The sequence below is a fragment of the Pocillopora damicornis genome, chromosome 7, assembly GCF_964200805.1.
Source record: "Pocillopora damicornis chromosome 7, jaPocDami1.2, whole genome shotgun sequence".
In the NCBI taxonomy this organism is placed as follows: Eukaryota; Metazoa; Cnidaria; class Anthozoa; order Scleractinia; family Pocilloporidae; genus Pocillopora; species Pocillopora damicornis.
This window is the reverse complement of record NC_142676.1, coordinates 7,772,749-7,798,537: the sequence shown is the minus strand read 5'-3', so window position 1 is coordinate 7,798,537 and position 25,789 is coordinate 7,772,749. Positions and strand designations below refer to the sequence as shown.

General features: G+C 38.5%; 1 protein-coding gene across 1 annotated transcript; it reads left to right on the top strand.

Moving 5' to 3' along the window:
• The first annotated feature begins 5,521 nt into the window (after window positions 1-5,521).
• LOC113669766 (uncharacterized) lies at window positions 5,522-24,748 on the top strand. The gene is given in 27 exon segments (XM_089213568.1): window positions 5,522-5,597; window positions 5,699-5,744; window positions 6,117-6,457; window positions 7,014-7,152; window positions 8,871-9,205; window positions 9,859-9,997; window positions 10,440-10,750; window positions 11,094-11,232; window positions 11,969-12,855; window positions 12,915-13,080; window positions 13,453-13,575; window positions 13,730-13,825; window positions 13,828-13,857; window positions 14,127-14,364; window positions 14,366-14,791; window positions 15,284-15,857; window positions 16,156-16,371; window positions 17,876-18,037; window positions 18,392-18,586; window positions 19,118-19,339; window positions 19,548-20,240; window positions 20,851-21,087; window positions 21,157-21,890; window positions 22,228-22,234; window positions 22,397-22,565; window positions 23,083-24,435; window positions 24,438-24,748. Coding segments are annotated over 27 exon segments (8,142 nt in total). The 5' UTR covers window positions 5,522-5,564; the 3' UTR covers window positions 24,569-24,748.
• The last annotated feature ends 1,041 nt before the right edge of the window (window positions 24,749-25,789 follow it).

Genomic DNA, 25,789 nt, shown 5'->3' with positions numbered 1-25,789 from the left:
TTAAATCTAAAATTGGTGATAAAGAACGTCTAAGTAAATTTAACAAAAATGTATTTCATAAAGGTTACACTCCTAACTGGACCGTAGAAATATTCGTTGTAAATTCAATAGAGCCAACAACGCTAGTGACCTAAAAAGATCAGTAGTGAAAAGGGTGAAAATGTGACAGGTGGCTTTTATGAAAAAGAATTGCAAAAATCACATGATCAAGAACTTTTTAGAATAGAAAGTCGCCCCATGTAAGGTAATCCGGAATCCAGGAAAGTTTTGCTCGTGGAATCCAGAATACTGGGCTCTGGAATCCAGAATCCAGCTTTTGGAATCCAGGATCCCACTGAAAAGGGAATCCAGAATCTACTTGCTGAAAATCCATTTCAAATCGTATTAACGGTTTCACCCGCATCCATGCAACCACTGTAGAGTGCAGTTCACTCAGGTGGTCAATCGGTGCTCAAAGAGAGCTTTCAAATCCCACAGGATTTGCTTAGAACATCAATATGGTCGCTATTTGATTGTTTTGGAACACCTCTAAATAATGATATGGCCACTAGGACGTCCTGTGAGATTAACTTACTGGTTGTCATGACAACAGTTGGAAGGTGACCTTGTAAAAGATACGCTTAATTTTGTTTTTAATCGAGGAATTTTGTTAATTTCGGTGAAAAAAAAATTTAATTGTTGACAACTTAGATATTCTGCTTTTACCTGCTTTCCCCGCCGGTTTTTTAAGCAAATTGGGCGCACGGCAAGCTTTGGCACCGGAAACTGCGCCACTTTTATCTGGCACCTAGGGTCGAGGTATCGACCTTAACACTTTCTACTTGATACTCTTTTCCTTTTCGACCCTTTAGAACTTTCTGGCACTTCTGACTCGCGACTGACCAAAATAAAAAAAAAAAATATTCATTCAAAAAGTAATATTCTCCTGATGGCCGTGGAAGCATAGTTGTAATTGGAAGCCAGACAAAAGCCAGGAACGGTCAAAACTGCACCAGTCACTCAGAGCACGTGGAGGGACAGAAGCCGCAGTATTACAGAAAATTTGCAGTGTCTTTTTCAATATTGATATATCATTTGTTTATTCGATTTGCTCTTTCTCTAAATCTCGATACTTCAATCATAATTTATGGGGAAGCACAAGAAAAAGCAAAAGGCGGAGAGGGAAAGGTAAGTGTAACCACAGGCGGTCCAAGCTCACGTCTCGAGAAAAAGCCAACGATGAATTCATGAACGCGTCACGCGTTGTGTGACTCGGTGTTAAGTTACGGGAGGAGCCGTTGAAAATTTGAACACGTTGTAAGGAATAGTATGGGTAACGAAATATGGTCGATTTAAGACGATAAATATTTCGAATATATGAAAATTTTAGACGTAAAATCAATAAAACTTACTCATGCCCTGTGTATCCGTCGTAGTTTCTGGCGATTTCTGCCGTTTAAGATTAGGGAGCGCTTAAGAAAAAAAAAAAGCGCATGTACACTTTTGAAAAACAACGAAACTAATTTGGCAAGGACTGTTACGACAATGTTTTCTTCGCAGTCTATTATTAAACGGAAAGTATTATTCACTGTCATCGATGATTAATTCGTGTACGAAGAACTACCTCTGTTCATTAAGTAAACGCTGAGGAAAGTAATTGTAAGTAAATTCAAAATTTTCAATTTAAAGTTGTGAGAGTTTGCTCGTTTGTTTGCTACAATGGCGTGTGTAAATCTGGTCTTTCCTTTACAAAAACTAAATTCGAATGATACACTCCAGTGAGAGACGAGGAGATTTAATGCAGTTTCTGTTGTGCAATTTACGGTACAAATGTCCAAATTGAACGGACTTGGAAAGACTCACCAAGAGCGTATATTTGTTGCAGGACTGAAATTCAAACTTCGCTCGCTCTTTCACTACGAACAAATTGTTTGAGAAAATTCAGATATTAAATAAATGAAAGTTCCATCGATTAGTTCACCTGTAACCAAATACCTCACGTGTTAACTTTCTAGGTACTTTTTGTGAACGATTAAAATTACTTGCAGACGGTTTTTAAGCCACTTGTTACGTAATGACACTATTGCTAATAATAACTCATTTTGGAACCAATTTTTTTCTGTCAACCAAAGTGATTAGAGAGAGAGAAAAAAGAGAGGATAAACAAGTTATTTATCGGCCTGAGGTGGTGACCAACTTCTTTGCTTTAAAATACTGCCCAGCCGGAAAAAAGAGATACATTCATGAAAAATAGAACGAAAGTAGGGATGTACTCGGTGACTCAAGAAAGCGTTACCTTCGCCCGTGGACAGAGATAGGAAAATACTGACCGCGTAAAGAACCAATCAGATTGGATCTGTCTTTATGTATCTACGACCAGCGTAGATACATGTCTACTTATACGTCTTTGACAACAACGACAGCAATTCATCGTTCCAAGGCCTCAGTACTAGTTCGAAAACTTGCTCAATTCAAATGCTTTGAACATGCAGTGGAAAGAAAACTTTCGGGTTACAAGGGAAACATTCCATTTCATTTGCAAGGCTGTTGCTACTATTATCAAGATAACGAACAAGATACTATATTTCGCCGCAGCCGGTCGAAACTAGAACAGCGATAAGCTTCTAGTGAAACGTGACGCGGTAAAATCAAATTTGTTATCAGCGCATTTGCCGACGAGCATCTATTGGCTAACTACCTTGGGATTTAAGTTTACCCCTTCAATTGCCGTGGTTACACACACCTTGGGTTTGGGGCCGTTACGGAGGGTAAATGGCTTGAGTTTGGTTAAGCTCAGGTTTCATGCCGCCCTTAGGAATGCGGTTACACAGTAAAAGACTCCCCTCAGGGTCAAATATAATTAGATATGAGTTCACTGACCTGACAAATTGCAGGAAAAGTACAAAGCAACATGGATATTACGAATCGAGATCTATTAAGCTAAATGTCAGTGATTCTCCTGCCTGTTACACGACAGTCCTCCATAAATATAACAGTCCAGCAGTTTTTTGCGAGAAGACACCGAAGAAGGCGCATCGGAGGTCACCTCAAAACACTGCAGGCGATTTCCTGTACTAGCTACATTCTGCTTTATGATTGGTCAAGCCGCCTCAGGGAGCAGATAACAGAATTTTTCAGTTCAGGAACTGTCATGGGAAGTTCTTTTGTTCTTTTTGATGTATCCATGGAAATAACCCTATGGGAGCTTCGGTCTGGGGAAAGCGGTTAAACACAAAAACCTCCTTGCCCGTGGGCCATGGGTAAAGGGGCTAGTGTAACCACGACTAATACATGTGGGGTAAATGTCATGGGAAATTCTATTGTTCTCTTGACATATTCAAGCTCCGATGGATAAAATTTTCCCGGAGTAACTTACCTGGGGAAAAATCGGCCACACTTCTAAATTTAAGTTTCCCCAAGTAAAACTGTCAACAAGTCAAGTTTACCCAGGGCAAAAGTGCGTAGTGTGACCACAGCTATTGTTTATCAAAACAGAGGAATACCGAAGTTTCCCTATTGAAATTATTAAGAACTAAGCTCTCTGAAAATAAATCTTCACTTGTTGTTTATCTGCCCATCTCAAAGGAATCAGCGAATACGCTACGCTTAATTCTTTATCGCCATGCTAAAGTCAAACGGTAATGACAGTGATCGATGTAGTTGTTAAAGGAATTGAAGAGATTATGAGGTATCACCCTGGAAAGTTGAAAATATAAATTAAAATCCTAAGTTAATTTAAAGCGGACATTTACTTTGTTACTATGGTTCAAATTTTCAATTATCTGCCAGATATATATCAACAATACCCTAAGAATAGTGTGCCGTTTTCCCCCATAATCCATTATTTACACTTATAAGCTAAGGAGCATAAAATTATGAATTTTCTAACAGCTCATAAGTTAGAATATATCTATACATCTCCAAGATGAACAAGGGGTATTATTGAGACTGCCTAAAATTTGTTAAACAAACAAAAGCAGCCTCCGCACGCTTATTTTTCTCCAGCAAAATTAAAAACCTAATATATTCTCGCGTATGAGAGAATAACGTATTAAAATCTTATAGGTATAATATATTCATGCAAACAGCGATATCCACAGGATCAGTCGAATCTTTCTTGAAAGATTGAAAGTCAAACTTAGCGTTTTGTAAACGACCAAATTCATAAAGTAAAAAAATTGATATCGAAAATATTTCACTTATATTTACACAGTTATATGTACGTCGTAACCAATGTTTGCAAAAAAAAGATGGTTCTCAAACTTTTTAAATGTTTTTTTTCATGTAAGCCTATCTTACGCTTTGTTTCTATGAGGTTGGCGAGTGCGTATACTAATGCGCTTTCTTGTAAGAAGTCTAAGAAAGCAACGCAGTTTCGGTTTTTCAGTGAAGTCGACTCGAAGGATTGGGTACAAAAAAAGTGCGGATTGGCTTTTTTGTATCTTCTCATTGAGTCCCCTGTAATAATCTAGAACATGTTAGTTAATTATTGTAATTCAAACGCTACGGGAATTTAGACTCACTCACACACAGTTATTTTTGGGGATCCAAATAAAAGATTCTTATTTTGAAGGAAATCCCCTTTTATTGTCAAGGAACGAATTGCTTGGACAAGATTGTATCGATTGAAAACTGTCTTAATGAACCCCCGCCTTTATTATTGTTGGAATATCCAAAATAACTGTCTAAGAAAGCTTATCTATTCATAAATTAATAACCTTTTGCAGTTATCATGTTTTTAGCCTAGGTAGTTTAGTAAAATAATATTACAATTGAGGGTTCTTGTTCCGGCATGTTCACAAATGCTCACAATGAGTGAAATACGTATACTACGAGCAGAATCAATAATCAAGCTAACAGTTCCGAAAAAAAAAAATTTCTATCGAAAGAATAAATGACGAAAAGCTTGTGGAATCGGTGGATAAGCTTAGGATAACTAAACACTCTGATATGTGCGATCATACTCATCACCATCTTGTACCAGGCTCTCAGTCAGCAAAGACAATCAAAAGGTGGGTGTACCAAGGTTACATTGGCTTGTCAAGGAAGTCGCAAGCGTCGCTCACCTGCTATTTCACTTGTTTTCCATGACCACTGGTCTGAAACAGGCTACTTCAACCAATTAAAAGAGTTAAAACTCCATGAGGAGGTAAAGAAAGCAATGTATTCAGACAATAATTTCTTTCATAACAACAAATGGGACAAAAGAAAAAAATTAAATATCCTGTTACCTTCAATCTAAAAAAATTCGTATTTCTATATTTCTTACCACCCTATAAATGATACTATTTTTATTCCTTAGTAACGACACAACATTCGAACGAATATTTAAGGCAAGAAACATGCCTGCAGCACGGTAGGAAAATTACTCAATTTCCCTTCTCCAATTACTTGATTATTATTTCAAGAATATACGCTTCCGTGGTCATAGCCTGGTTAAAAAATTAATGTGTTTTTTCTTCCCTTCACTGAAATATCAGCGGGGAAATTCTTCCTGTCAGCGAAAAAATTATAATTAGGATTGTGTACTGAAACGATGCCTTCGTAACATGCTTTTGCTCGGTTTAGAGTAAAGAAGAGACGAGATGAATGCCCAAGGGCCTTTGCTTTTACTAAAGGTAAACAGTCTGACATCTGAATGTTTTCCTTTTTAGACTGGTACACTGAGAGATAAACGTATTTTTTTAGCTTATACAACAAAAAATCCCTCTCTCTATAGGTACAAATCTTGATCTTGGTACCTAGCAGAGGTTTAGGGAGTGGAGGTATGTTTTTCTCTTATGATTTTGTACTAAAGGACACTCATTAGAAAAAGGGTTTTGTTTTTCGAGATTAGGATACTTAATGAACGTTGCGCAGAATGAGTTACTTATGCACGGTCTTCGAATAGCTAAACTTCCGGCAGCCTGATATTCTTCCATATTTCTCTTTTAAAAATACCAGTTTCTATTGGAAATATTTTATCTTCATTTAGAATCCTCAAGCGCTTCTAGAATGTGAAAAAATTTGAACGCTGTCCTCTTCGCCGACTCTGTTCACAGAGTACGTACGAGAGATCCAAGCATGACACTTAAAAAAAAAAATTTAAGGTAGGTTAATGCTGTGATGAATTGAATATTCAAATTTGTTGTACGCAGAAACCCATGATAACTGCCACAATAATGCTGTTGGAGTTTCCGATTCAAGTATCATCCTCGACAGCTTCATGAGGGCAAAAAGTCATAACAAAAGCAACGGTTACAACGCCCTACCATCATATGGACGTCTGTACGGTACCAGAGGAGATGGATGGTGCGCCGAAATTAATGATTCAGATCAGTGGCTTCAAGTCGATCTCGGGAAAGTTACTGAAGTGTGCGCTGTTGCAACCCAAGGAGACATCAATGGCAATGAATGGGTGATAGACTTTAAACTAGCGTACTCTAAATCCTATGAGGACGTATGGCCAACTTATAAAGATTCTAATGGCTCGGAAGTGGTAAGATTTGGGCCAAAATGTCCTTTTAAACCCAGAACATCTAACATTTCATGGTGGTCTTAGATTCAGTAGTAATCGGTTTAAGCCTAGGAATAAAAGTTTAAATGTGTCGTCTGATCGTCCGGGTGAGAATAGTTCTGAAAAGGACTGCTGAAGGTAGTACTGACTGACATTTCTTTTTGTGGTCAGGAAACAGTTTTCTAGAGAAAGTCACTGAAATTTTTTCTTGCTGTAGGTTAACTGCATCGCACAGAGTCCCAGTAAACAGTGTCATTCGCAAGTTGATAATCTTCAGATATGCAATTGTTGGCGACACCAATTCTAGTAACTTGCCGCCAACGTAATATTATCAAACGGTATCGCATGTCGGCAGATCAAAAGGGCGCGTTCGTCAATCTATCTTCTGCAACTCAGTTTCTGCGACAACATTGGACATTAGCTACTCCATAATGGTTCCTTTTAGCTGTTTAAAATTTTTATCACTACTGAATCCTCTTTTTGAGAAAATTTATCTTTAAAAATTACGACCGCGTTATATTTTCTTATTATGTTGTAGATATTTCACAGGGAAAGTGGATCCTACACAATTGACCAACATGCACTGGAGGTTCCGGTTTATGCAAGATACATTCGTTTTCTACCAGTTACTTGGCAACGATCGATCTGCCTTAGAGTCGAAGTTTACGGAACCACCAGTGAGTTTGTTTAACTTGAATTGCGTTTTGGATCTGGGTTTTTACAAAGAGAAATAAATTGTAGCCTTCCGGGGACTTTAACATTTTTGAGGTTGGCGTTGTTCTTGACATGAGCTAAAGTTACCACATGCGTTTGGACGCAAATAAATTCTAAACCTCTTCTGAGATCTCAGCTTTTCATTAAAAGCCTTAAATTAAGGCTCTTCTGCCTCCAGTATACCTCATATCTGTATCAAAGATTTTGCGGCATTCACTACTTTTTGTAGTTATTGTTGTAAATTTATATAATGAATAATACAAACGCAAGCATAGATATCGATTTTCTCTTCGAATATTCAAAGAAAAAATTCCATATCTACGAACAACCACGTTTTGAAAATAATCTTAATTATCATTATTGTCATTATCAGTATTATTATTATTGTTGTTATTATTATTATTGTTATCATCATATTGATAATACACATGAAAAAATTACTCAGTTCTGATGGGTTAAGAAAAATGCAGTTTTCAGGTAATTCAATACAGAAGAGGGTTAATTCAGTGTAAAGAAGTAACAAACCAGACATTCTGACAGGTCAATAATCAAAGAAACTCTAAGATAGCCAATCAAATGCGAGCCTTGAATGTCGCAACATTCGGATACGCTAAAAATCTGCGAGCGAAACAATGGCCGGCGTTTTAAGTTGGTTTTCTTTGTTGTCGCCACTGCAACAACTATACTGCAGCTGAAAAGCAGCTCTAACAACGGAGACACTGTAAAAAGCACTGCTTTTTGGTTTTGCGTTTGGAAAAAGTGGTGTTTAGAGAAGGGAATTGCGAAGGAGATCGAAAATTACGAGCCGACCTAGCTTAACACTTAACACTCGAGCGATTCTACGCCGAAATTAAAAACAAACATGATTAAACCTCGCAAACGACGATTCCATTTAATCGAAAGTGATTCGGACACAGACTGAAAAATTCTTTGAACTGTTTAGCCGGACTTTGAACTTTTTTGCGCCCTTTTTTGCGTCTTAAAGATGTGAAAATATCATTGTATATCATTGTTTTGATCGTACGCAATTGTTTTGACCGAGTGCATAATGTCACTTGAAGGTTTGAATAAATTATTTTTGCACTTGATGCGCGCGCTTTGCTTCTGCATAATTATGATGAGCTATCTCGTATTTTTTCATGTATATCATTAACACGTAATCACATGATTTTTTTCGCGGAATTAATAAGCACTTGCTAATTTTTTCAAAGACCACAAAATTGCACCCGCTGTACGGGCTACTGCAATTTAGTGGTGCTTATTCATTCCAAATTGCACTCGAAATCACGTGATCAGCTCTAAAAAAAAAACACAGCTCTTAATTGTGGAGAAACGTTGACCTGAACACTTTGCAATTCTTTCATCAACCTGACAGATTGGTGCAATGCAAGTGACGTGTCAACGGCTGATTGCCGATATAAAACACACGTAAAAAATACCGCAGTTCCATACGTGTGTAATTACAGCTCTCTGTGGTCTGAAATTCCTTATAAAACACAGCAATTTATGTAAGAGAGCAGTTTTCAATCATCCGGTAACAATCTGATAGCATGTAATGAACAAAAAACGAAAGAATTGATTACCCAAACCCATTTTATTGCATGTGCTAAACTGGCGTGAATTAGCAATTGAAAAACAACCATGCAAGTTGTGTTCAACACAAAGCATTTATACCATTTAGAGTGTGCAGAGGCTCAAGGGGTAGAAAGTGGTGCCATCTCCGACAACCAAATGAGCGCCTCTTCCCAATGGAGTCACAAAGAAAGTGCTCATTATGGTAGACTTCACGTAAAAGAAACACAGCACAACGCAGGGGGCTGGGTGGCTCTCACAGATGATGAAAACCAGTGGCTGCAGATTGATCTGAATAATCGATACATTAAAATAACAAGGGTTGCAACACAAGGACGAAACATCCGTTATTGGCATTGTAGTGTAACCAAGTACCATCTGACTTACAGCAACGACGGAATAAATTTCTACTTTTATAAAGAGCGCAGACATAACGAGGCCAAGGTTTGATAATTATCCGAAATAACTTGTTCTTCGTTTTCCATAAAATTCATACAAACTGGGGATATTGTTAAGAAATACCGCGTGGGAGGAAAACCACTTCGCTAAGCGACCAGTTTCTAGAATACAGAATTCAACGAAGATCAGGTTAAAACACTACAATTCTCCAAGGAATAAGCCCTTAAAATACCGTTGTTCAAGTCCCAAAGCCTGTTGCTGTAGGAGATCAAAAGGTTAAGTGGGTCTCATGAAAATTACATTGGATGAGTTTTGAAGAGTTTGAAGAGTTGAAGTGGCCGCCACTCCCATTAAAAATAATTTGGGCGTCATAAACCAGTTGGGGGTGATTTAGTTTGAAGGACATGGTTAGGGGCTTATTTTTGTCTTGCAGAAGTTATCTTTAGTCAGTTTAACAAGTAAATGCAAACCGATCAACACGAAGGTTTAAGGGCGGTGTGTTGTGATGAAATGTTATCAGTACATACTATTTTCTGGGGATGGTGGAAAGCAGTTTCAGGGCTGACAAGAAAAACGACATGAAAACTTATCGAAGGAATAGGGTAAATACTCTTATTAAAGCTGATGTTCTAAAAAAAAAAATGCCTGTGGAAATAACCTCTTGTCTCATGAGATTTAATTTCCAACTCTCTCTCTAGAATTTTTCTGGCAATACAGACCAAGACACCGTTGTGTATCATGACCTTTCCCCACCAATCAGGGCAAGATACATTCGTTTCCAACCCACAAGTTGGATTGGTGGGGTATCTATGCGAGTAGAGTTGTACGGCTGTGTAGGTGAAGTTCAATTTTGAATTGCTTACAAGAGTTCTTGGGTCGTTCAACAAATGATTTTCAGTTCGCCTGAAGCGGAAGATATCGTGCACTATTATTTCATTTTGCTTTCTTGAATATCTGAACTTCTTAAAAAGGTTATAGCATTTTCCATTTTACGCTCATGGTCTTGTTGGCGTTAAATAAGAAGCTTTCCTTTAATTCACAAGACTCTAACAAAAAATCTCCATTTGTCTTACAAAAGTCCTTGCCTAGTCCTACAACATATTCAAATTCTTGTTCAAATAGTTATATTTTCTTCCTTGACGTTAACATCCTCATTCGAAACTAATACAATTCCCTCTAATTTTGTTTTTGTCCCCGTTTTAACTTTCTTATAGTAAGGAAGATAGTTGCGGATTTAATCTCAATTATAACTTTTTGTTTATGCTCTTGAAATACAAAGAATGTCAAGACCCCCTTGGTATAGAAAACGGTGCCATTTCTGACGGACAAATTAGTGCCTCTTCAGAACTGAATGCAGATCATGCGTCGACTAAGGGCAGACTAATATTAAGCGAGGGAACTTGGTTGCCTCTGAAAGAAGATGGCGACCAGTGGCTCCAGATCGATTTGCGAAATAACGATATCATCGTGAAACGAGTTGCCACACAAGGAATGAATGCTTCGCCTAAGTGGGTTACCAGCTACAATTTACAGTATGGCTATAAAAAAAATTACCTGCAATATTACATGGAACAAGGGACAACAAGAAAGGTATATAACAATATTAGCAGGGCTGCCTTTCCGTAGAGGAAACTAGCTTTCATAAAGAAATCTTTAGACTGTGCTAGGAAAACCCTGGATTTTCTTTTTTTTTACATTTTTCCAAGTCAATTAGTGTTGAGAAATGTGTCGAAATCATGAAAAAAAAATGTTCACCTAGTGGAAGAAAATCAGAGTTGTGCTGTCAATTGCATGAGGAAATATTCGATTCTAATTTACCATCAATCTAATTGTTGCACTTTTATCGCCTAACGAAAATGAAAAATTTATTCCTCTTTTCATTGTTCGTTTGCTTTTCTGTTTTGTTTTGTTTGTTTTTGCTCCATTTATCAAGGTATTTGCTGGGAATTATGACCAGAAGACAATCGTTTATCATGACCTGAACTCACCTATCGTAGGACGTTACATCCGATTTCGTCCAGTTAACTGGCAGGAGGGAATAGCAATGAGGGTGGAGCTGTTCGGTTGTTCAGGTAACCTTAAGTGAAGTTCAGATGGGAGGCTTTAATCTTCCATTAACTGATTGAAGGTCTCCTTGTATTAAGCCACGGAAGCTTGATAGCAAGTTGAAGACATGGATTCATGGGTTTTCCTTTCCATGGGTTGTCAGGAAAACGTAAATGGTGCAACAAATGCCGGACTGTTACAAACAGTTGTCTATCCCTATAGCGAAACACACAGATAAGCCAAAAGATTGCACTGGAAAGTTAGTTCGACAGACAGACAAATAGACAGTTAAATAGGAGAAGGAGTCAAACACGTAGGAACTCATATAAAGCGGACTCATAATTATCATGAAATAGCGAAATGTAACAATACTATGGGCTCATTCAATGGTGCTTGTCTTCAGGGATTCTCAGGAGATGATGTTAATTGATTTGGTGTGATACACAAATTGACCTGACTTCCCAGCTATAACTATTGATGAAAATGAAATACACAATTTTATACATTATGCCCTATTTATAACGTTAAATTTAATCGAGGCTTAGTGCAAGGTATGTCTTTATTATGACTGGAATCACACAATATAATATAGCACTGAAAATGGATAATAGAGAAATATATATCGTATTGATAAAGTGTGGTGTCCCCTTAGACATAAATTAAATCCTTCAGTAGGTAATAGTCTATAATTGCTGATGTTGTATTTAGGTAAATTACAATCTGCAAAAAATCAAGCTAACTCGTTAATTACGTTTCTTGCAGCCGCCAAAATCCCAAAAGCAAAAGCCATTTTTCCTTTGAACAGTTTCTTTGAAACAAGGGAGATCACTAGTAAACAACCCCAAGGCATTCGTGGGGATGTATCCTTAGCGATAGGTCCGAATGGCGACATAGGTGGCTCTTATCGATTCTCTGGGCATGCGAACAGCTACATCGAGTTCCCAAACGATGGGGGATTAGACTTGAAACACTCAATCACATTGCTATGTTGGTTGTATCCTGAAAATACACACGACGGGGCTTTATTCAATTACAAATCAAGGGGTGCCTGGGCCGTTCACTTTTGGATAGGCCCAGATGGAATTATTTACGTTCATTTCAGAAACAGAGATTACTTAAATACATGGGGCTCGTTATCGACCAATCAGCCTTTGGCGACGCACAAATGGCATTATATTGGTGCCTCTTACGACTATATAACTGGAATGGAAAGTGTATGGGTTAATGGAGTGAGAGTAGTAGAGAGGAATATCGGGGCCGGCATAACGCTGGGTACACAGGATAACGTCAGAGTTGGTGTCAAAGCAGACGATCCCCGTCATTTGACAGCCAGAATTGCTGCCATGCAGTTTTATGACTTAGCCTTAACGGCAGAGCAAATAAATAGAGTCAAACATCTCGGCTTAGGTAAAGATGAATATAATGAGTCATACTAAGAACAGCTGTGTGTGGCATGCAATTATGCTTACGTGTGTCCAGTGTATTCGAAATGGTCAGTTTTCTAAACTTTTTATTTTATTAATGATTTATCAATGAATTCATTTGAAAGCTCGTTGAATATTCGCACGCATACAAAGGCATCTGTACATGTTAAATTTACATGCAATCTTTATTCTCTTTTCTCACACATTTCAAGTAAATATTTTAAAGTGTATTAAATGTCCATATTGAAATCTGCACGAGCCTGTTGATGGTAATTATACTCGAGGATGGGATATGACTTTGTTCCCATAATTACTATTTCTGCTCAGATGAAGATGAATGCCAGGATCATAAACACAACTGTGACGTGAACGCTCAGTGTAACAACACGTTTGGCTCATATAACTGCACTTGTCTCAATGGGTACTCAGGAGATGGCGTGAGCTGTCGAGGTACGTACTACTCATTGAAATGTGTATTATCGCGTGAAGATAAAACTACACGACCGTGCGTCTCGTGTTCTGGGTCATCTAGTGGATTTTCTGTCCACATGATGCAAAACAAGAGAAATGTTATAAAAAATATACGGTGACTAAGGCTACTTTAGTAAATTTTTACGTTGCCTTTTCTAAATTCCATGGGTCTCTACAACAAGGAGCACCAGGGAAAGTTCGCTATTTTGAAGTTTGATAGCTAAAGAAGTCTATTTTAACTGATCTGTTTTTGCCATAGAGCGGGTATATTTTACCTTAATAGCCACCGGTGCCTTAAACGCTTCATGCGTTTTTTTTTTTTACCCCCAGCTATTTTTTTCTTTCGTTTAGATATCGACGAATGTACTACAAATGTGCACAACTGCGACTCATTGGCTGTTTGTAACAACACTGTTGGATCTTTTTATTGTACATGCATTGCAGGGTATGAAGGAAACGGTACAGCTTGTATAGGTGAGAGATGTTTCTATGTTCTCTTTGGTAATGCACTGCTAGGTTTAAGGACGCGATTTTTTATGAGTTGAAAGCAACTGATAAAGAGTTTCATTGGTGAAACCTGAAACAATGAAACTACTCGAAATTTCTGCTCGTTTCTATGATTCTATAGATATCGACGAATGTGCAATATCAGCTCATAACTGTCATGGAGTTGCTTACTGTTTTAACACTCCGGGATCCTTCAGCTGTGTGTGCCGAAAAAGCTACATGGTGATGGGATATCATGTGAGCCCTTTGGTAAGAATGATGTCAAATTACAGTGAAAGAATATCTAGCTGATAATTTGTTATTACCATCAGTTTTTGTCTGTGAACCTCTGTACACGAGGCACTACATAAAAAGGCACGATTTTATCTCAACCTTGAAAATTTATCGCTATTTCATACTGTTAACGTTGACGTAAAACATGAGTGAATTCATTAGGAACTAAACCCATCTTACAAACGTTTGTTTTTCTTTGAGGGGGAAAAATGATGCAAAAATTCCGTTCACTATATTATCCGCAGGAGATTTCTCAGTGACCATTAGAAACAGTTCAAAAGACAAATATCAGGCCACACCTGTGCAGCGCTCAGTCAAAAGTGTCCGAGAAGCCCTGATACATGGTCTAACTAAAGATTTAAGTGTATTGAAAAGTACCTTTGAATGGAGCGTGGTTAGCGAAATGGAGTTAGCTGCCTCGGAGTCAGCATTAGGAACTATAGTTAGTCAAGGGACGACGGAATGGACGATAAACAAACGATCCTACACTCGCAGTCGGAGATCCAGCATCCCCAAAAATTCTCAACGCATTTGATTATGGCTTCATCGAGGTTATTGCGGCTCCCTTGCGAGCCATTCTTGATGGAGGAAGCAGTGTAAGGTGGGGGTCCAAGCAAAACGTCACTGTCAATGGCTCTTTAAGTTACGACGCAGACATTGGCCCTGGAATACATACCGGGCTCAATTTCAGTTGGTCCTGTCGGAGTGACACTTCTGTAAGCAACAATTGCTTCGATTCTTTTCTAAACGAAGGAGACTTAAACCGTACAATCATAACTGTTGATCCAAGTAAACTTGAAATCGACAGGACCTTCTTCCTACAGCTGAATGTGACTAAGGATGTGAGAAGTTCCTCTGCTGAAATGTCCTTTACAATAGCCGCTGGAGAGGTTCCTCAGGCGACCCTTAGGTAATTTTTATGTAGTGTAAACTGTAAATTAGAGAAAATGTTGTACTCAAGGAATTGGAAAAGAGAAAGCTCTTGAAAAAAAAAGTTTCTAAAGAAATTGGTGCTAATTTATCTGAACAACGCTTCCTAGACGTAAACGTGCTTAAACTGGGAGGAGAGACCCTAAGAAAGGTACGCAGCGTTTAAAATAAGAGAAGTAGAGTGCCTTTAACATTCAAGTAAGTATTTTACTCTGCAGTTTCGCTTAATCGGTATCTAGCTGTAGAACTAAAAAAAGACTAGTCTTGCCTTAATAAAACCACCCTGAAGCTAACTTCGACTTGCTCTACTAAACACGGGCAGGTGGTGGTTTGAAAGGGCAATTCGCCAATCGACTAAAGCTGTGTTTTCACTTTTGAAAGTGAAGGAGGCCTGTTAATTAAGGCCTATTTGCTTGTAATTGATTTTGCAGCTTTTCGTATGTTGTTCATTCTTTTCTATTTTTTTCCATAGATGCTTCATAGATTGTGGCGCAATAGTGTCTGCTTCAAACAAGCTCCGGGTGACATCAGAGTGTCTTAATTCTCCTTGCAATGGATTTGTCTACGAATGGCGTCTGTCCATGCTAAACGGGTCAGACAGTTGGGAAAATATACCTATTTTACCCAACATGACTTCAACAGCTGTAAATTCTACCAATATGATAATGAAGAAAAATTCTTTACAATCTAAATCGAAGTATAATCTAACATTATTGCTAACATCTTTAACAGAAGCATTCGGGCTTTCTATGCTCCTCTTTGAAACTGCTGGAGAGCCGCATGATGGTTACTGCGCGCCGTCGGTCTCTGAAGGCGTCTCACTGGAGACTGAGTTTACTTTTAAGTGCTTCGATTGGCAGGACACGAGCTTACCACTGACATATGAATTCGCACTTGGAGAGGAGCCTATATCTTATGGCACGTCACCCTCGTCTGTGTCGACAGTGTTACCTGCGGGATCGCCGGACGAAGATTTCCAACAACAAGTCACTATTGTCATTAAGAACGCGGTTGGAGTATCCGTTGTAGAGAAATTGCTTATCCGGGTACTGCAATTTTTTATAAACGAGAATATTTTTTTAACGAATTACTATTTACGCGGCTCAGAATCTTTGCATTTTCCACTTTGATTTATAAACGCCGTTTAGAAAGTGTTTCAAAATGGCATAATCTTTCTGTATGCCCGCTAACCTTTTACTATTTCCTAGAGCATAATCTCCAATATTATCTAATATTATCTCATCGTCGCTTGGATCCAACAATGGGTTAAAATTTTGACTGAAAACGCCAAAATGATATCTCAGCTAAGAAAATATTACGATGTGTCTCACTTATCCCTTGCAGGTAAAGCCATCATCTGGCCTTGATCCATGTTCTTCATCACCAGACGAAGTTGCAATCAAGTTAAAAGGTTTTGTAGTTGGGGAAGGTAACAAGCTGGATGAATTTCTCAACAAGGGTGAACTCAGCCGAGCTGTTCAACTTGGTATATCTGTTTTCAAGTCTGCAATTGAAAAAACCGAATGTGGACAACAATTGGACCCTAAGGACAAAGCGTTGGTACGCTAATAAAATTTCTCAAATACAGTCAGCAACAGCACTTAAATTTTCAGAATCAAATTTGATGTTGTTTCTTGGAACACGTAGCAATTGCGAGTTTCGTTTATTCGTGTCGTGAGGCATACTTAAAATATGTACAATAACTCATTTATATAACAACGTTCGGATATAACGCGCGCTACCATTGGTTGAAAGAACGAGCCCTATCAGGGTAAAGAGCATAGAGCTGAGCTAAAGCTGACACGCCGTCACACTATCTACCAAATTCTACTACGTCCGATCATTTCCTGGGCTTCTCTGTAGCTTTATTTTCTCGTTAATTAAAAGTGAAATTTCCGAACAAGCGAGCCGGCACGTAGCAACAGAAAAGCCAAATAAAGGTTTGTACAAATGCTAAGCGCCATAATTTACATCATTATAACTTAAGAAGAGACGAAAATCCTCAAAGAGAAGAGTCCTTAACGCTCAGTTAGGTCGCAAGCTTACGAACAGTAATAAAAGACAAACACAGCTAACACTCGTATAATAGATAAAAGCTTCGTGTTTAAAAAAAAAAAAACAGAACAAAACAGGAATGGTGAAAAATATGCACAAACTGGCATAGCAGTTAAAATTCGTAGAAATCATGATAGTGTCTGCGATCATGCTGAGCTTTATCGTGGGTAGCTCATCGTGGCGATCTCCGGTCATCGCAGTGAAGCAAGCTTCAGAAGTTACATCAGCCACCCTTCGAGAGAAGAATTAATAGCTTCCTCTGATACACTTTGAGATGCGTTGAATGGGTGCGTTGAGTGGAAGGCCACATCAATCACAGCAGCCGAGCTTTACTGCGCTCTCATCCCGAGAAATCTTCATGTTCCGGTGAATTCGGCTGTCGTTCATTCCTAAAACGCACACCTTAGGCTTTTTTTTTCTACTGGACATGTCAAAACCTACGTATTTTTATGAGCCACAATTCAGCCGGATTTCACTGAATATCTAACTCTCAGATTCTGTACTAGAGACTAAAAAACTTCAGGCAAAAGTATTAAATTCGACCTACCGTGCTATTTAAGTTTGTAAACTATTACATATTGTGAACTTTGATGGTTTAACACTTTTGACTGCTTTGGTCTTGTTCAACATTATTTGAACCATTCTAACACGAATTCTAATTGGCTTATTATAGCGTGTTCTATGGGAAAATAGAGCATGCTGATGACTCTGTTTTCGCTCTGCAAATAAACTTTGTTTTGAAAATTGAAAGTAATACGTGGGGAATTTAACGGATTCTTTGTTAGGAAAAAAGAAAGAGAAGCCTTGACTGTGCTCTGTTCTGTTGTAAAGCATTTAGGATGTGGCTAGAGCACTCAAGAAGTAGGGAGAAACACTTAACTGCGACTCGTGTTTCTCCCTACACCTCTTTCGTGCTCTAGCCGCTTTCTGTGTGCTTTACAACAGAACAGAGCACAGTCAAAGCCTTTCCTCTTTGTTTATGAGGCGTGCCATTTCTTCTTGTTGCTAGATTGCCAACACATTGATATCGAAGTTTACAGCTATAACACCAGAGAATCTTGAAATGTCTCGCTTGGTTATGTCAGTAGTAAACTTGGCCATGGGACTGGAAGCTGAACAAAAATGCGAGAGCTGCAGTGACGGTGGCGGTAGCACCAGCAATAACAATATGGTAAAAATTTTTTTTTTTTCTTTTCAATCCTTTTATTAACATAAATTCAAGTTTAAGAATGATATCAAACCTAAGAGTGGTAACCATTAGTAACAGATTATCTACAGTAAACTATGCATCCGATCGAAAGTGAATGAAATACTTTCATCTGTAACGGATATAAGCAACAAGCTTATCCTCCCAGGTGAATCATAATAAATGAAATCTCTGCTATTTCTCAGTAATTCGCTATTGGTATTTTTAAAACATGCATGCATCTGATTTGCAAATATTCTAAATTATTCAATCCACCAATCTTTCCTTACTATTTTAATCCCAGTGAGGCATATGACGCATTGGTGCTATTCTCCCTAGGAATTAACGATGCAATTGACTGATAGCACAGCAAATATGATGATTTCCACCCTTAATGATCCGGAGGAGCCTTTCACACCGGAGTTAGAACAAACAGCGACAAGTGTTACAGGCTGCCTCACAAATGTTCTCAAGTCTGCTGCAGGCTCGAGTAAGGACAAGACAGACTCGGCAGTAGCCCCACCCTCTCCAGAGGTAAAGATCACAAGTACATTTACAAGTACGACTACCACAGAAATCACTCCTTTCTCCATACATTCGCTTATTGGAGTTTCGTTTCTCGCCATCAATTCAGGATGGGTAAATTCAAAGCAATACAGCTTACATCAAGCGAACAAAACGGCGACACCAATGAGGGCAGCGAAAAAGAATTTATTATAGCGGAGCTCGCAGAGCTTAGCCCCATAATTATATAAAATAGTAATAACCCATCAAGCCGAAAAAATTTGGTTGTACGACCGTACGACGTACAACCGTACAAGGTGCTACTTTTAACATGCGTGGTCAACTGTACCGCGGGCACGCCAACGCCACGGTTTTGTCCAGTAATCCAGTGGTCAGTGCACTGGGCTCCGAGTTGACGACCCGGGTTCTAGTCCTAGCCTGTGCCCTTGTGACGTGAGGGGAAAAAAATGCGAGTTCCCCTTTTAGGCTTGGCTTAATCTACATATTAGGTCTAACTACCTTATCATGCGACTGAACAACATTTTTTGACTTTCCTTTCAGTTCGTGAAGAAAGCCTCCGAAAAACTGAGCAACATGAGTGATGCATTTTTTGGCCGCTTGGTGCCATCAGAAGATCTGGTCCTAAAAACTCCAAACTTGGCAATTTCGCTGAAAAAGGTCACAGCTAATAATGCAAAAGGACTTAGCATGGGAGATGGACCAACTAAATTCAAGCTCCCGAGCAGCCTTTGAAATATAGGTGGTGGAGAGATAAATGCAAAGGTATAATGCCATTCTTATCCTAACTCACTTGGGAATGATTCGAGTCATCGCTGCCTCAATTTGTAATTACGCTTTCTTGTCTCCATTTCTACTTAATATGATAAAATGACAAAATCTGTTAGCACCGAATTTTTTGTGCGCGAGCAAAACTCCTGGAATCACCCTTGTAAGATGAAATTACTAAAAACTATATTGCGTTCACTTTCAGATGCAAGCTGTTGATTTTAACCCTTTCACTTGGGACAACAGCAGCAAGAAAATCAGATCACGCGTCACGAGTCTTGAGCTTAAAAGCAACAACGCGGAAAAGATAAATGTTTCAAATCTTGACAATGACATTGAGATCTTGATTCCCATTTCCAGTCTACCCCAGAACTCTACCAACGAGACGCAGCATAACTTTCTTAAGCCAAATCAAATCTCAGTTCGAAGTTATTACATAGAACTAGCCAATGTTCCCGTATCTCTTAAGTTGGGTACAGCCGAAGCAGGAATACAAATCAGTCTGTTCATAAAATTTGGAAAAAGACCAACGATAAATGACTTTGAACACAATTTTACGATGACGTTTACATCTACATGTGACAACCGAACAGATGCTAATGCCACTTGCTCGGTTACAGTGATGCCTTCTAAGCCAGGTTTCCTCTACGCGGGCTTATTGTTTAAAAGCCCTAAGAATGAAAGTCAACATTCCAGGCAAAGAAGGTCCTGTTTTGGAAATCGTCGCGAAAGACGGTCATGCGTGGGCGTTAAAGATCCACCACCAAAAGGATCTCTTAGCACTGTGATTCCGAAATATGATCCAAACACAGACGTTAACTACACTTTGACCATCACCCAGTCGAGTTGTTCGTATTGGTCAGAGAACACAGAGAAGTGGACCGCGGAGGGTTGCCGGGTAAAAATTAATCATTTAGTAATGTTTCTGCTGCTAAGTAAGCTTTACTGAGTAAAAAACCCTCATGCAATCGTTTATGTTGACTCTCCTCAATGACGATAGCAACCGATTAGTCATTCTTAAGACTCAAAGGGAGTTGTTGGTATAAACATTTCAGATTTAACAACTGGATGCAAATTGGCTATAAATATAGGGTTAGAACAACTAATCGACTTGTTTGTTTCTATGTATTCTCTTTTGTGTCGAACGTATCTTACGGTTCATTATTAAAGCAATTCACCAATTCAGCTTGGGATTAAACTTTTCTACTTTAATCAAGATCGTGCTTGTGTCGAATTTGAAAACAATCATTGTTAGAAGTCGAGGTGAAAGCTTGTATTAATATATATCACACAGATACAAAAAAGTAGTTTTATTCTTTAAATAAACCAAAAAATGGTAGAAAATTGAACTCTTGACTCGAGCTCGGAAATGTATAATACTTGCCATTCGCATTCCAATTAACTAATCAACGCACAGTAAAAGCAATAATCCCATGTGAGCGATATACCAATGCACAATATAATGTTCATTTCTTTCGCATAATTGATTTTTTTCCTTTTTGTCAAAGGTAAGCCAAGACTCGAACACCACCCATCTTAAATGTCTCTGTAATCATTTAACATCTTTTGGTGGAAACTTCATCCAAGCACCAAACCCAATTGACTTCGACAAAGTTTTTACTGAGTTTTCAAACCTTGCCGAAAGTGGCAATATTTCAGTACTTGTGACAATTGCCTGTTTTTTCCTTCTGTACTTCGTGGTCTTAATCTTTGCAAGGAGGGCCGACAAGAGAGACGTAGACAAGGTAATCATATTTCAACCTGTAGTCGTGTATTTCAAATTATTTTCATCTCCGAATGTTTTCTTTTTTTAGATTTGCCCACCCAAATTGATACCGCTTGTGAAGGAAGGGGGCTATTATTACGATATGGTTATAAGCACCGGCGTTTGGAAACATTCAGCAACAACAGCCAACATAACCATCAGCATCAAGGGCGAAAATTATGAGCAGAGTCAAATTCCATTAAGAGAGAAAGGGGAGTGGAGCGAGCTTTTCGAACGTGGGAGTATCAACGGCTTTGTGTTCGTAATGAAAGAACCTATTGGCCCTTTAAAAGAAATTATTTTGGAACACGATAATTCGGGTGATAATCCGTCTTGGTTTGTAGAAACCGTAGTTATCCAAGACCGTCAGACCGAAGAAAGGTGGGTTTTCCCTATAAATAGGTGGCTTGCGTTGGAAAAAGACGACGGCCAAACAGAAGTAACCGTGGGCAGCAAATCTTACTCTGCCTTCTCAGATCAGGTTCGCTCGCGCTTTGCCAGAAAAGTTGCCGACAGTCACTTGTGGATGTCAGTCTTTGGAAAAGCATGTAGCAGTACCTTTACACGTGTGCAAAGAGCTTCATGTTGCCTTTCAGTTCTGTTTAGTGCAATGATAGCAAATGCCATGTTCTATAACATTGGTGGTCAATCCGATTGTGCTATACAGGTTGGGCCTTTTAAGTTTTCTTGGAGACAGATAGTCATCGGAGTACAAAGTGGCATTATCATTGCACCGATAAACTTAATAATCGCCTTCCTTTTTAAGTCTAGCAGGCCGCAGTTGTGAAATATATCGTAGTATTCAAAATCTATTTCGCATGGCAATCGATCCTTATATCAATGAAAGATTACAGACTCGTGGATGTTTAACAAAGAAATAGCCAAGTCGGTCGCAGTACCACACCTAACGATGGCAAGTGAGCAGGGTAATTAAAGACACATATATCTGTACTGGAGCAGCTTTATGGAAAATGAAAATAATATAATGAGTTTTACCTTTTGAAAAAAGTAGTGGCGATGTTACTATGGAATTCAGATTGACGTTTGCTTTTAGGTGCCGATGAAGTTTGAATTCCTTAGTTATTCCTTTGTTATTCATTGTTTGCGACTTGCATTTAAGGTTGGCGGTGAGTCTCTTTCCCCTCTCACTTTGTTCCAGTCTTCTGGTTTATTGCTTTATCTCTACCTGTTCGTTTGTTTAATAATCATGCGAGTTGCACATTTTGTCCTCTTATCGGTTCCTTGGATCTTTATTTATTTATTTCATAAGATCTAATTCTTTATTCTAGGTAAAGGATGCGCACAGTTTAGAGGCATGGTTAAAGTACGAATTCATAGTAAACATTTATAACCAGGCGTGGTACAACGGACTCGAAGAGAGAAACGATGTGTACGTCGGGAACAAGATGTCGATATTAGTGGGAATGCCCTGGTTGCGACAGCTTAGAATTAAAAAAAGTAAACTTAGATCAGAATATATAATTTTTTTAAACAGTCAGGTTATCGCAAAAGACTATTTCCACAGTAACGATATACACAATGGAGCCTCTAACTTTGTACCAAAAATCTCTAATCTACAATTGAAACACAGTTGAATTAGGAAAATGTCATAGCGACTTAATGAATTCCAATAACTAGTTAGTGCATGTCTAGTGATCTGGAAACCAAAGGCTGGTAACTAAGACACCAAATTGTACTACTAGAGGCGCTATGAAATGGAACATAGGCATAAAAAGACCATACACTTGTTTACTGATATATTTTAACTCACTACTTATGACTTGACTCATAAGAAATTTTAAAACAACAACCTCCAACCCGATATCGAGAAACTTCACTGGCGTGCTTTTTTTCTTTTCTTTTTTTTTTTCTTTTCTCGGAATTTTTCCTTTTTCTCTGTTTCATTTTATCATCTTTGATCAAAATTGCAAATCTTAAAGTAATCCATTCCACTTTTCTTTATTTTCATTTGAAGATTCCTGCAGATCGCTCTCGAAAATGATAGCAGATTGTTATTACGACTATTCGCCAGAAAATGAGGACACGACTTTGCTAAGCCTTCCAGGTTGGATACCTCTATCCCTCAATACTTCCTGGCTCAATGCTTTCCAAATTTGCCCTGAGCCTTGGCGATATCAATCAGCAGGAGAACTTCGCAACGATCCCATTCTAGCATCCTACAACTCCTATGAAGGGGGTGGTTATGCAGCAGTCATGGGATACGATGAGAGCACTGCACAAGGCGTCCTCGACGAGGCTATTACTAATGGATGGCTTGATCGCCAAACTCGAGCTGTAATTCTAGAGTTTGCTGTTTTCAATGTAAATACAAACTTGATTAGCGTTGCCACATACTTTTACGAGGCCTTAGCTACTGGTGCAGCCTATACTACAAGGAGAATTGAAACACTCGAGTTGTACAGCACTGAGTCAGGAGCTCTGATGTTTTTCTTAATTGGCCAGTTTCTGTTCATGGCAATGGTCCTCTTTTACTTCATAGTTATGTTAGCCCACCTTTATCAACAACGTTTAGGTTTCTTCAAGTCTGTTTGGAATATGGTGGATTTCTTTATGATTATTTTCTCTGTAGCCTCTGTAGCATTTTACATGATCAGAGCTAAAAGCGTTTTGAACACTATCAAATCTATTCAAGCCAATCCATATGAAATCGTGCATTTCCACACAGCCTTGAATTGGCTTAACCTGGAAAATGCGTCCATTGCTGTTGCTGTTTTCTTGGTGACAGTCAAGCTTCTGAATCTGATTCGTTTTAACCCACACGTAATATATTTGTTTTCATCTTTTCGCCAATCTATAGGCTATCAACTCTCGTATGTGCTCTTTTTTCTGATCGTGTTTAATGCATTTGTTATAACAGGTATGCAGTTTTTCGGTGGTGTAGTATTAGAATATTCCAGTTATCTCGATGCAGTCATGTCTCAATTCGAATTCCTGTTAGGAAAAGCAGTCCCAATGGACGCTCTTCGAAGGGACAGACCCTTCATTGGTCCGACGTTTGCATTTTTGTTTTGTATATCCACAAATATATTTCTTATGAATATGCTTGTTTCTGTCCTCAACGAATCATACGGTGACGCAAAATCAAACGCAGAGGAAAAAGCAAAAGAGCTTGAAATGGCACGTTTTATTGAGGAGCGTTTAATGAACATTTTCCACGAGGGAAGTAATCGGACTGAGTTTAAGTTGTTTTGTGATGAGACAATATTTGTCAACATGTGCCTTTCTGAAGCAGAGCCATTTTGTTTGAATTCTGAAAGTATTATCCAATGTACAGAGGAACGAATGTTAAAAGCTGAAAAACGACTAATTTTCTCACTCGACGAACAGAGTACATGGAAGCTGATTATTTGAAAGAGGAGAATGACTTAACTTACCTTTTATTAGTAATGATAAATCCTTCGGTGCGTGATTCGGAAAAGAAATCAAAATATGATCTCTGAGTGCAGAGATGTTTTACTGTATAATTTAGCTAAGTTTTCTTCCACTGAAATTATTTCTGGCTTTTCTACCAAGCGTAGATATTATTGAATGTTTATTTTTAGATAAGTGTATCTTATAAGTAAGGCGTAATGGAATATTTTTAGCACAAAAGATAGAAAATGCAATAAAAGAAGTTTTGTCATGGTCGGAAGTCATTGTAAATTAAATGTTCAGCTAAGTGTTTGCAGGATAAAATATCTACAATAATATTATGCGCATAAAGTGTCAAAATACTTACAGTGACAAAACATGTGACTAAAAGTAAAATGTGTTTTTTAACAGAGAGTTTTTTTCTGATTGAGTATTGACTACTGGCCTAAGGTTTCTGATATATGACTTTGATATGTCAGGCAGGTAGTCAAGATTAGTCCTGCATTTCGTTAAGATGGTAAAATGGTCTTTGAGGTTCATTGGCTCCATACTGTGTTGAAATAGATGCCGGCGAGGTAGCATATATACTGCCTGATATATGAGATGATACAGTTACCAAGTTTTTGCAATGTAAACTGAGCCTCCCTGCTCCAAAGGCAAGCTGTCGACACTAAAATACCCTCCAGCCATGGAGTGTTAGTCCAGTAACTGAGGTATGACAGGGTACAAACCTGAATACCAATCCTGCAATGTAGGCTATCAACAACGTTGAATGAGACAAGCACTTTCAGAGAAAAATGCCGGTTGGCCAAGGGGTTACAAAAACCTACCATCTCTACCCTGCTTTTATCACAAAGTAATTTGCAACTCACCCACGAGTATCAACGGTTTTTTTTTTTGTTTTTTTTTTTGCTGGAAATATTGACCAAGACACCGTTGTGTATCATAACCTTCCCTCACCAATCAGGGCAAGATACATCCGTTTCCGACCCACAAGTTGGATTGGTGGAGTATCTATGCGAGTAGAGTTGTATGGCTGTGTAGGTGAAGTTAAATTTTGAATTGCTGAGAAGAATTCTTGGGTTGTTCAACAAATGATTTGCAATTCGCTTATCTTTTATCCTTTATGTGAAAGATATCGTCCACTATTATTTCATTTTGTCTTCTTGAATATCTGAGCCTCTCAAAAAGGTTATAGCATTTTCCATTTTACGCTTGTGGTCTTGTTGGCATTAAATTATAATCTTTCCTGTAATTCACAAGACTCCGACCAAAAATCTCCATTTCGCTTACAAGAGTCCTTGCTTAGC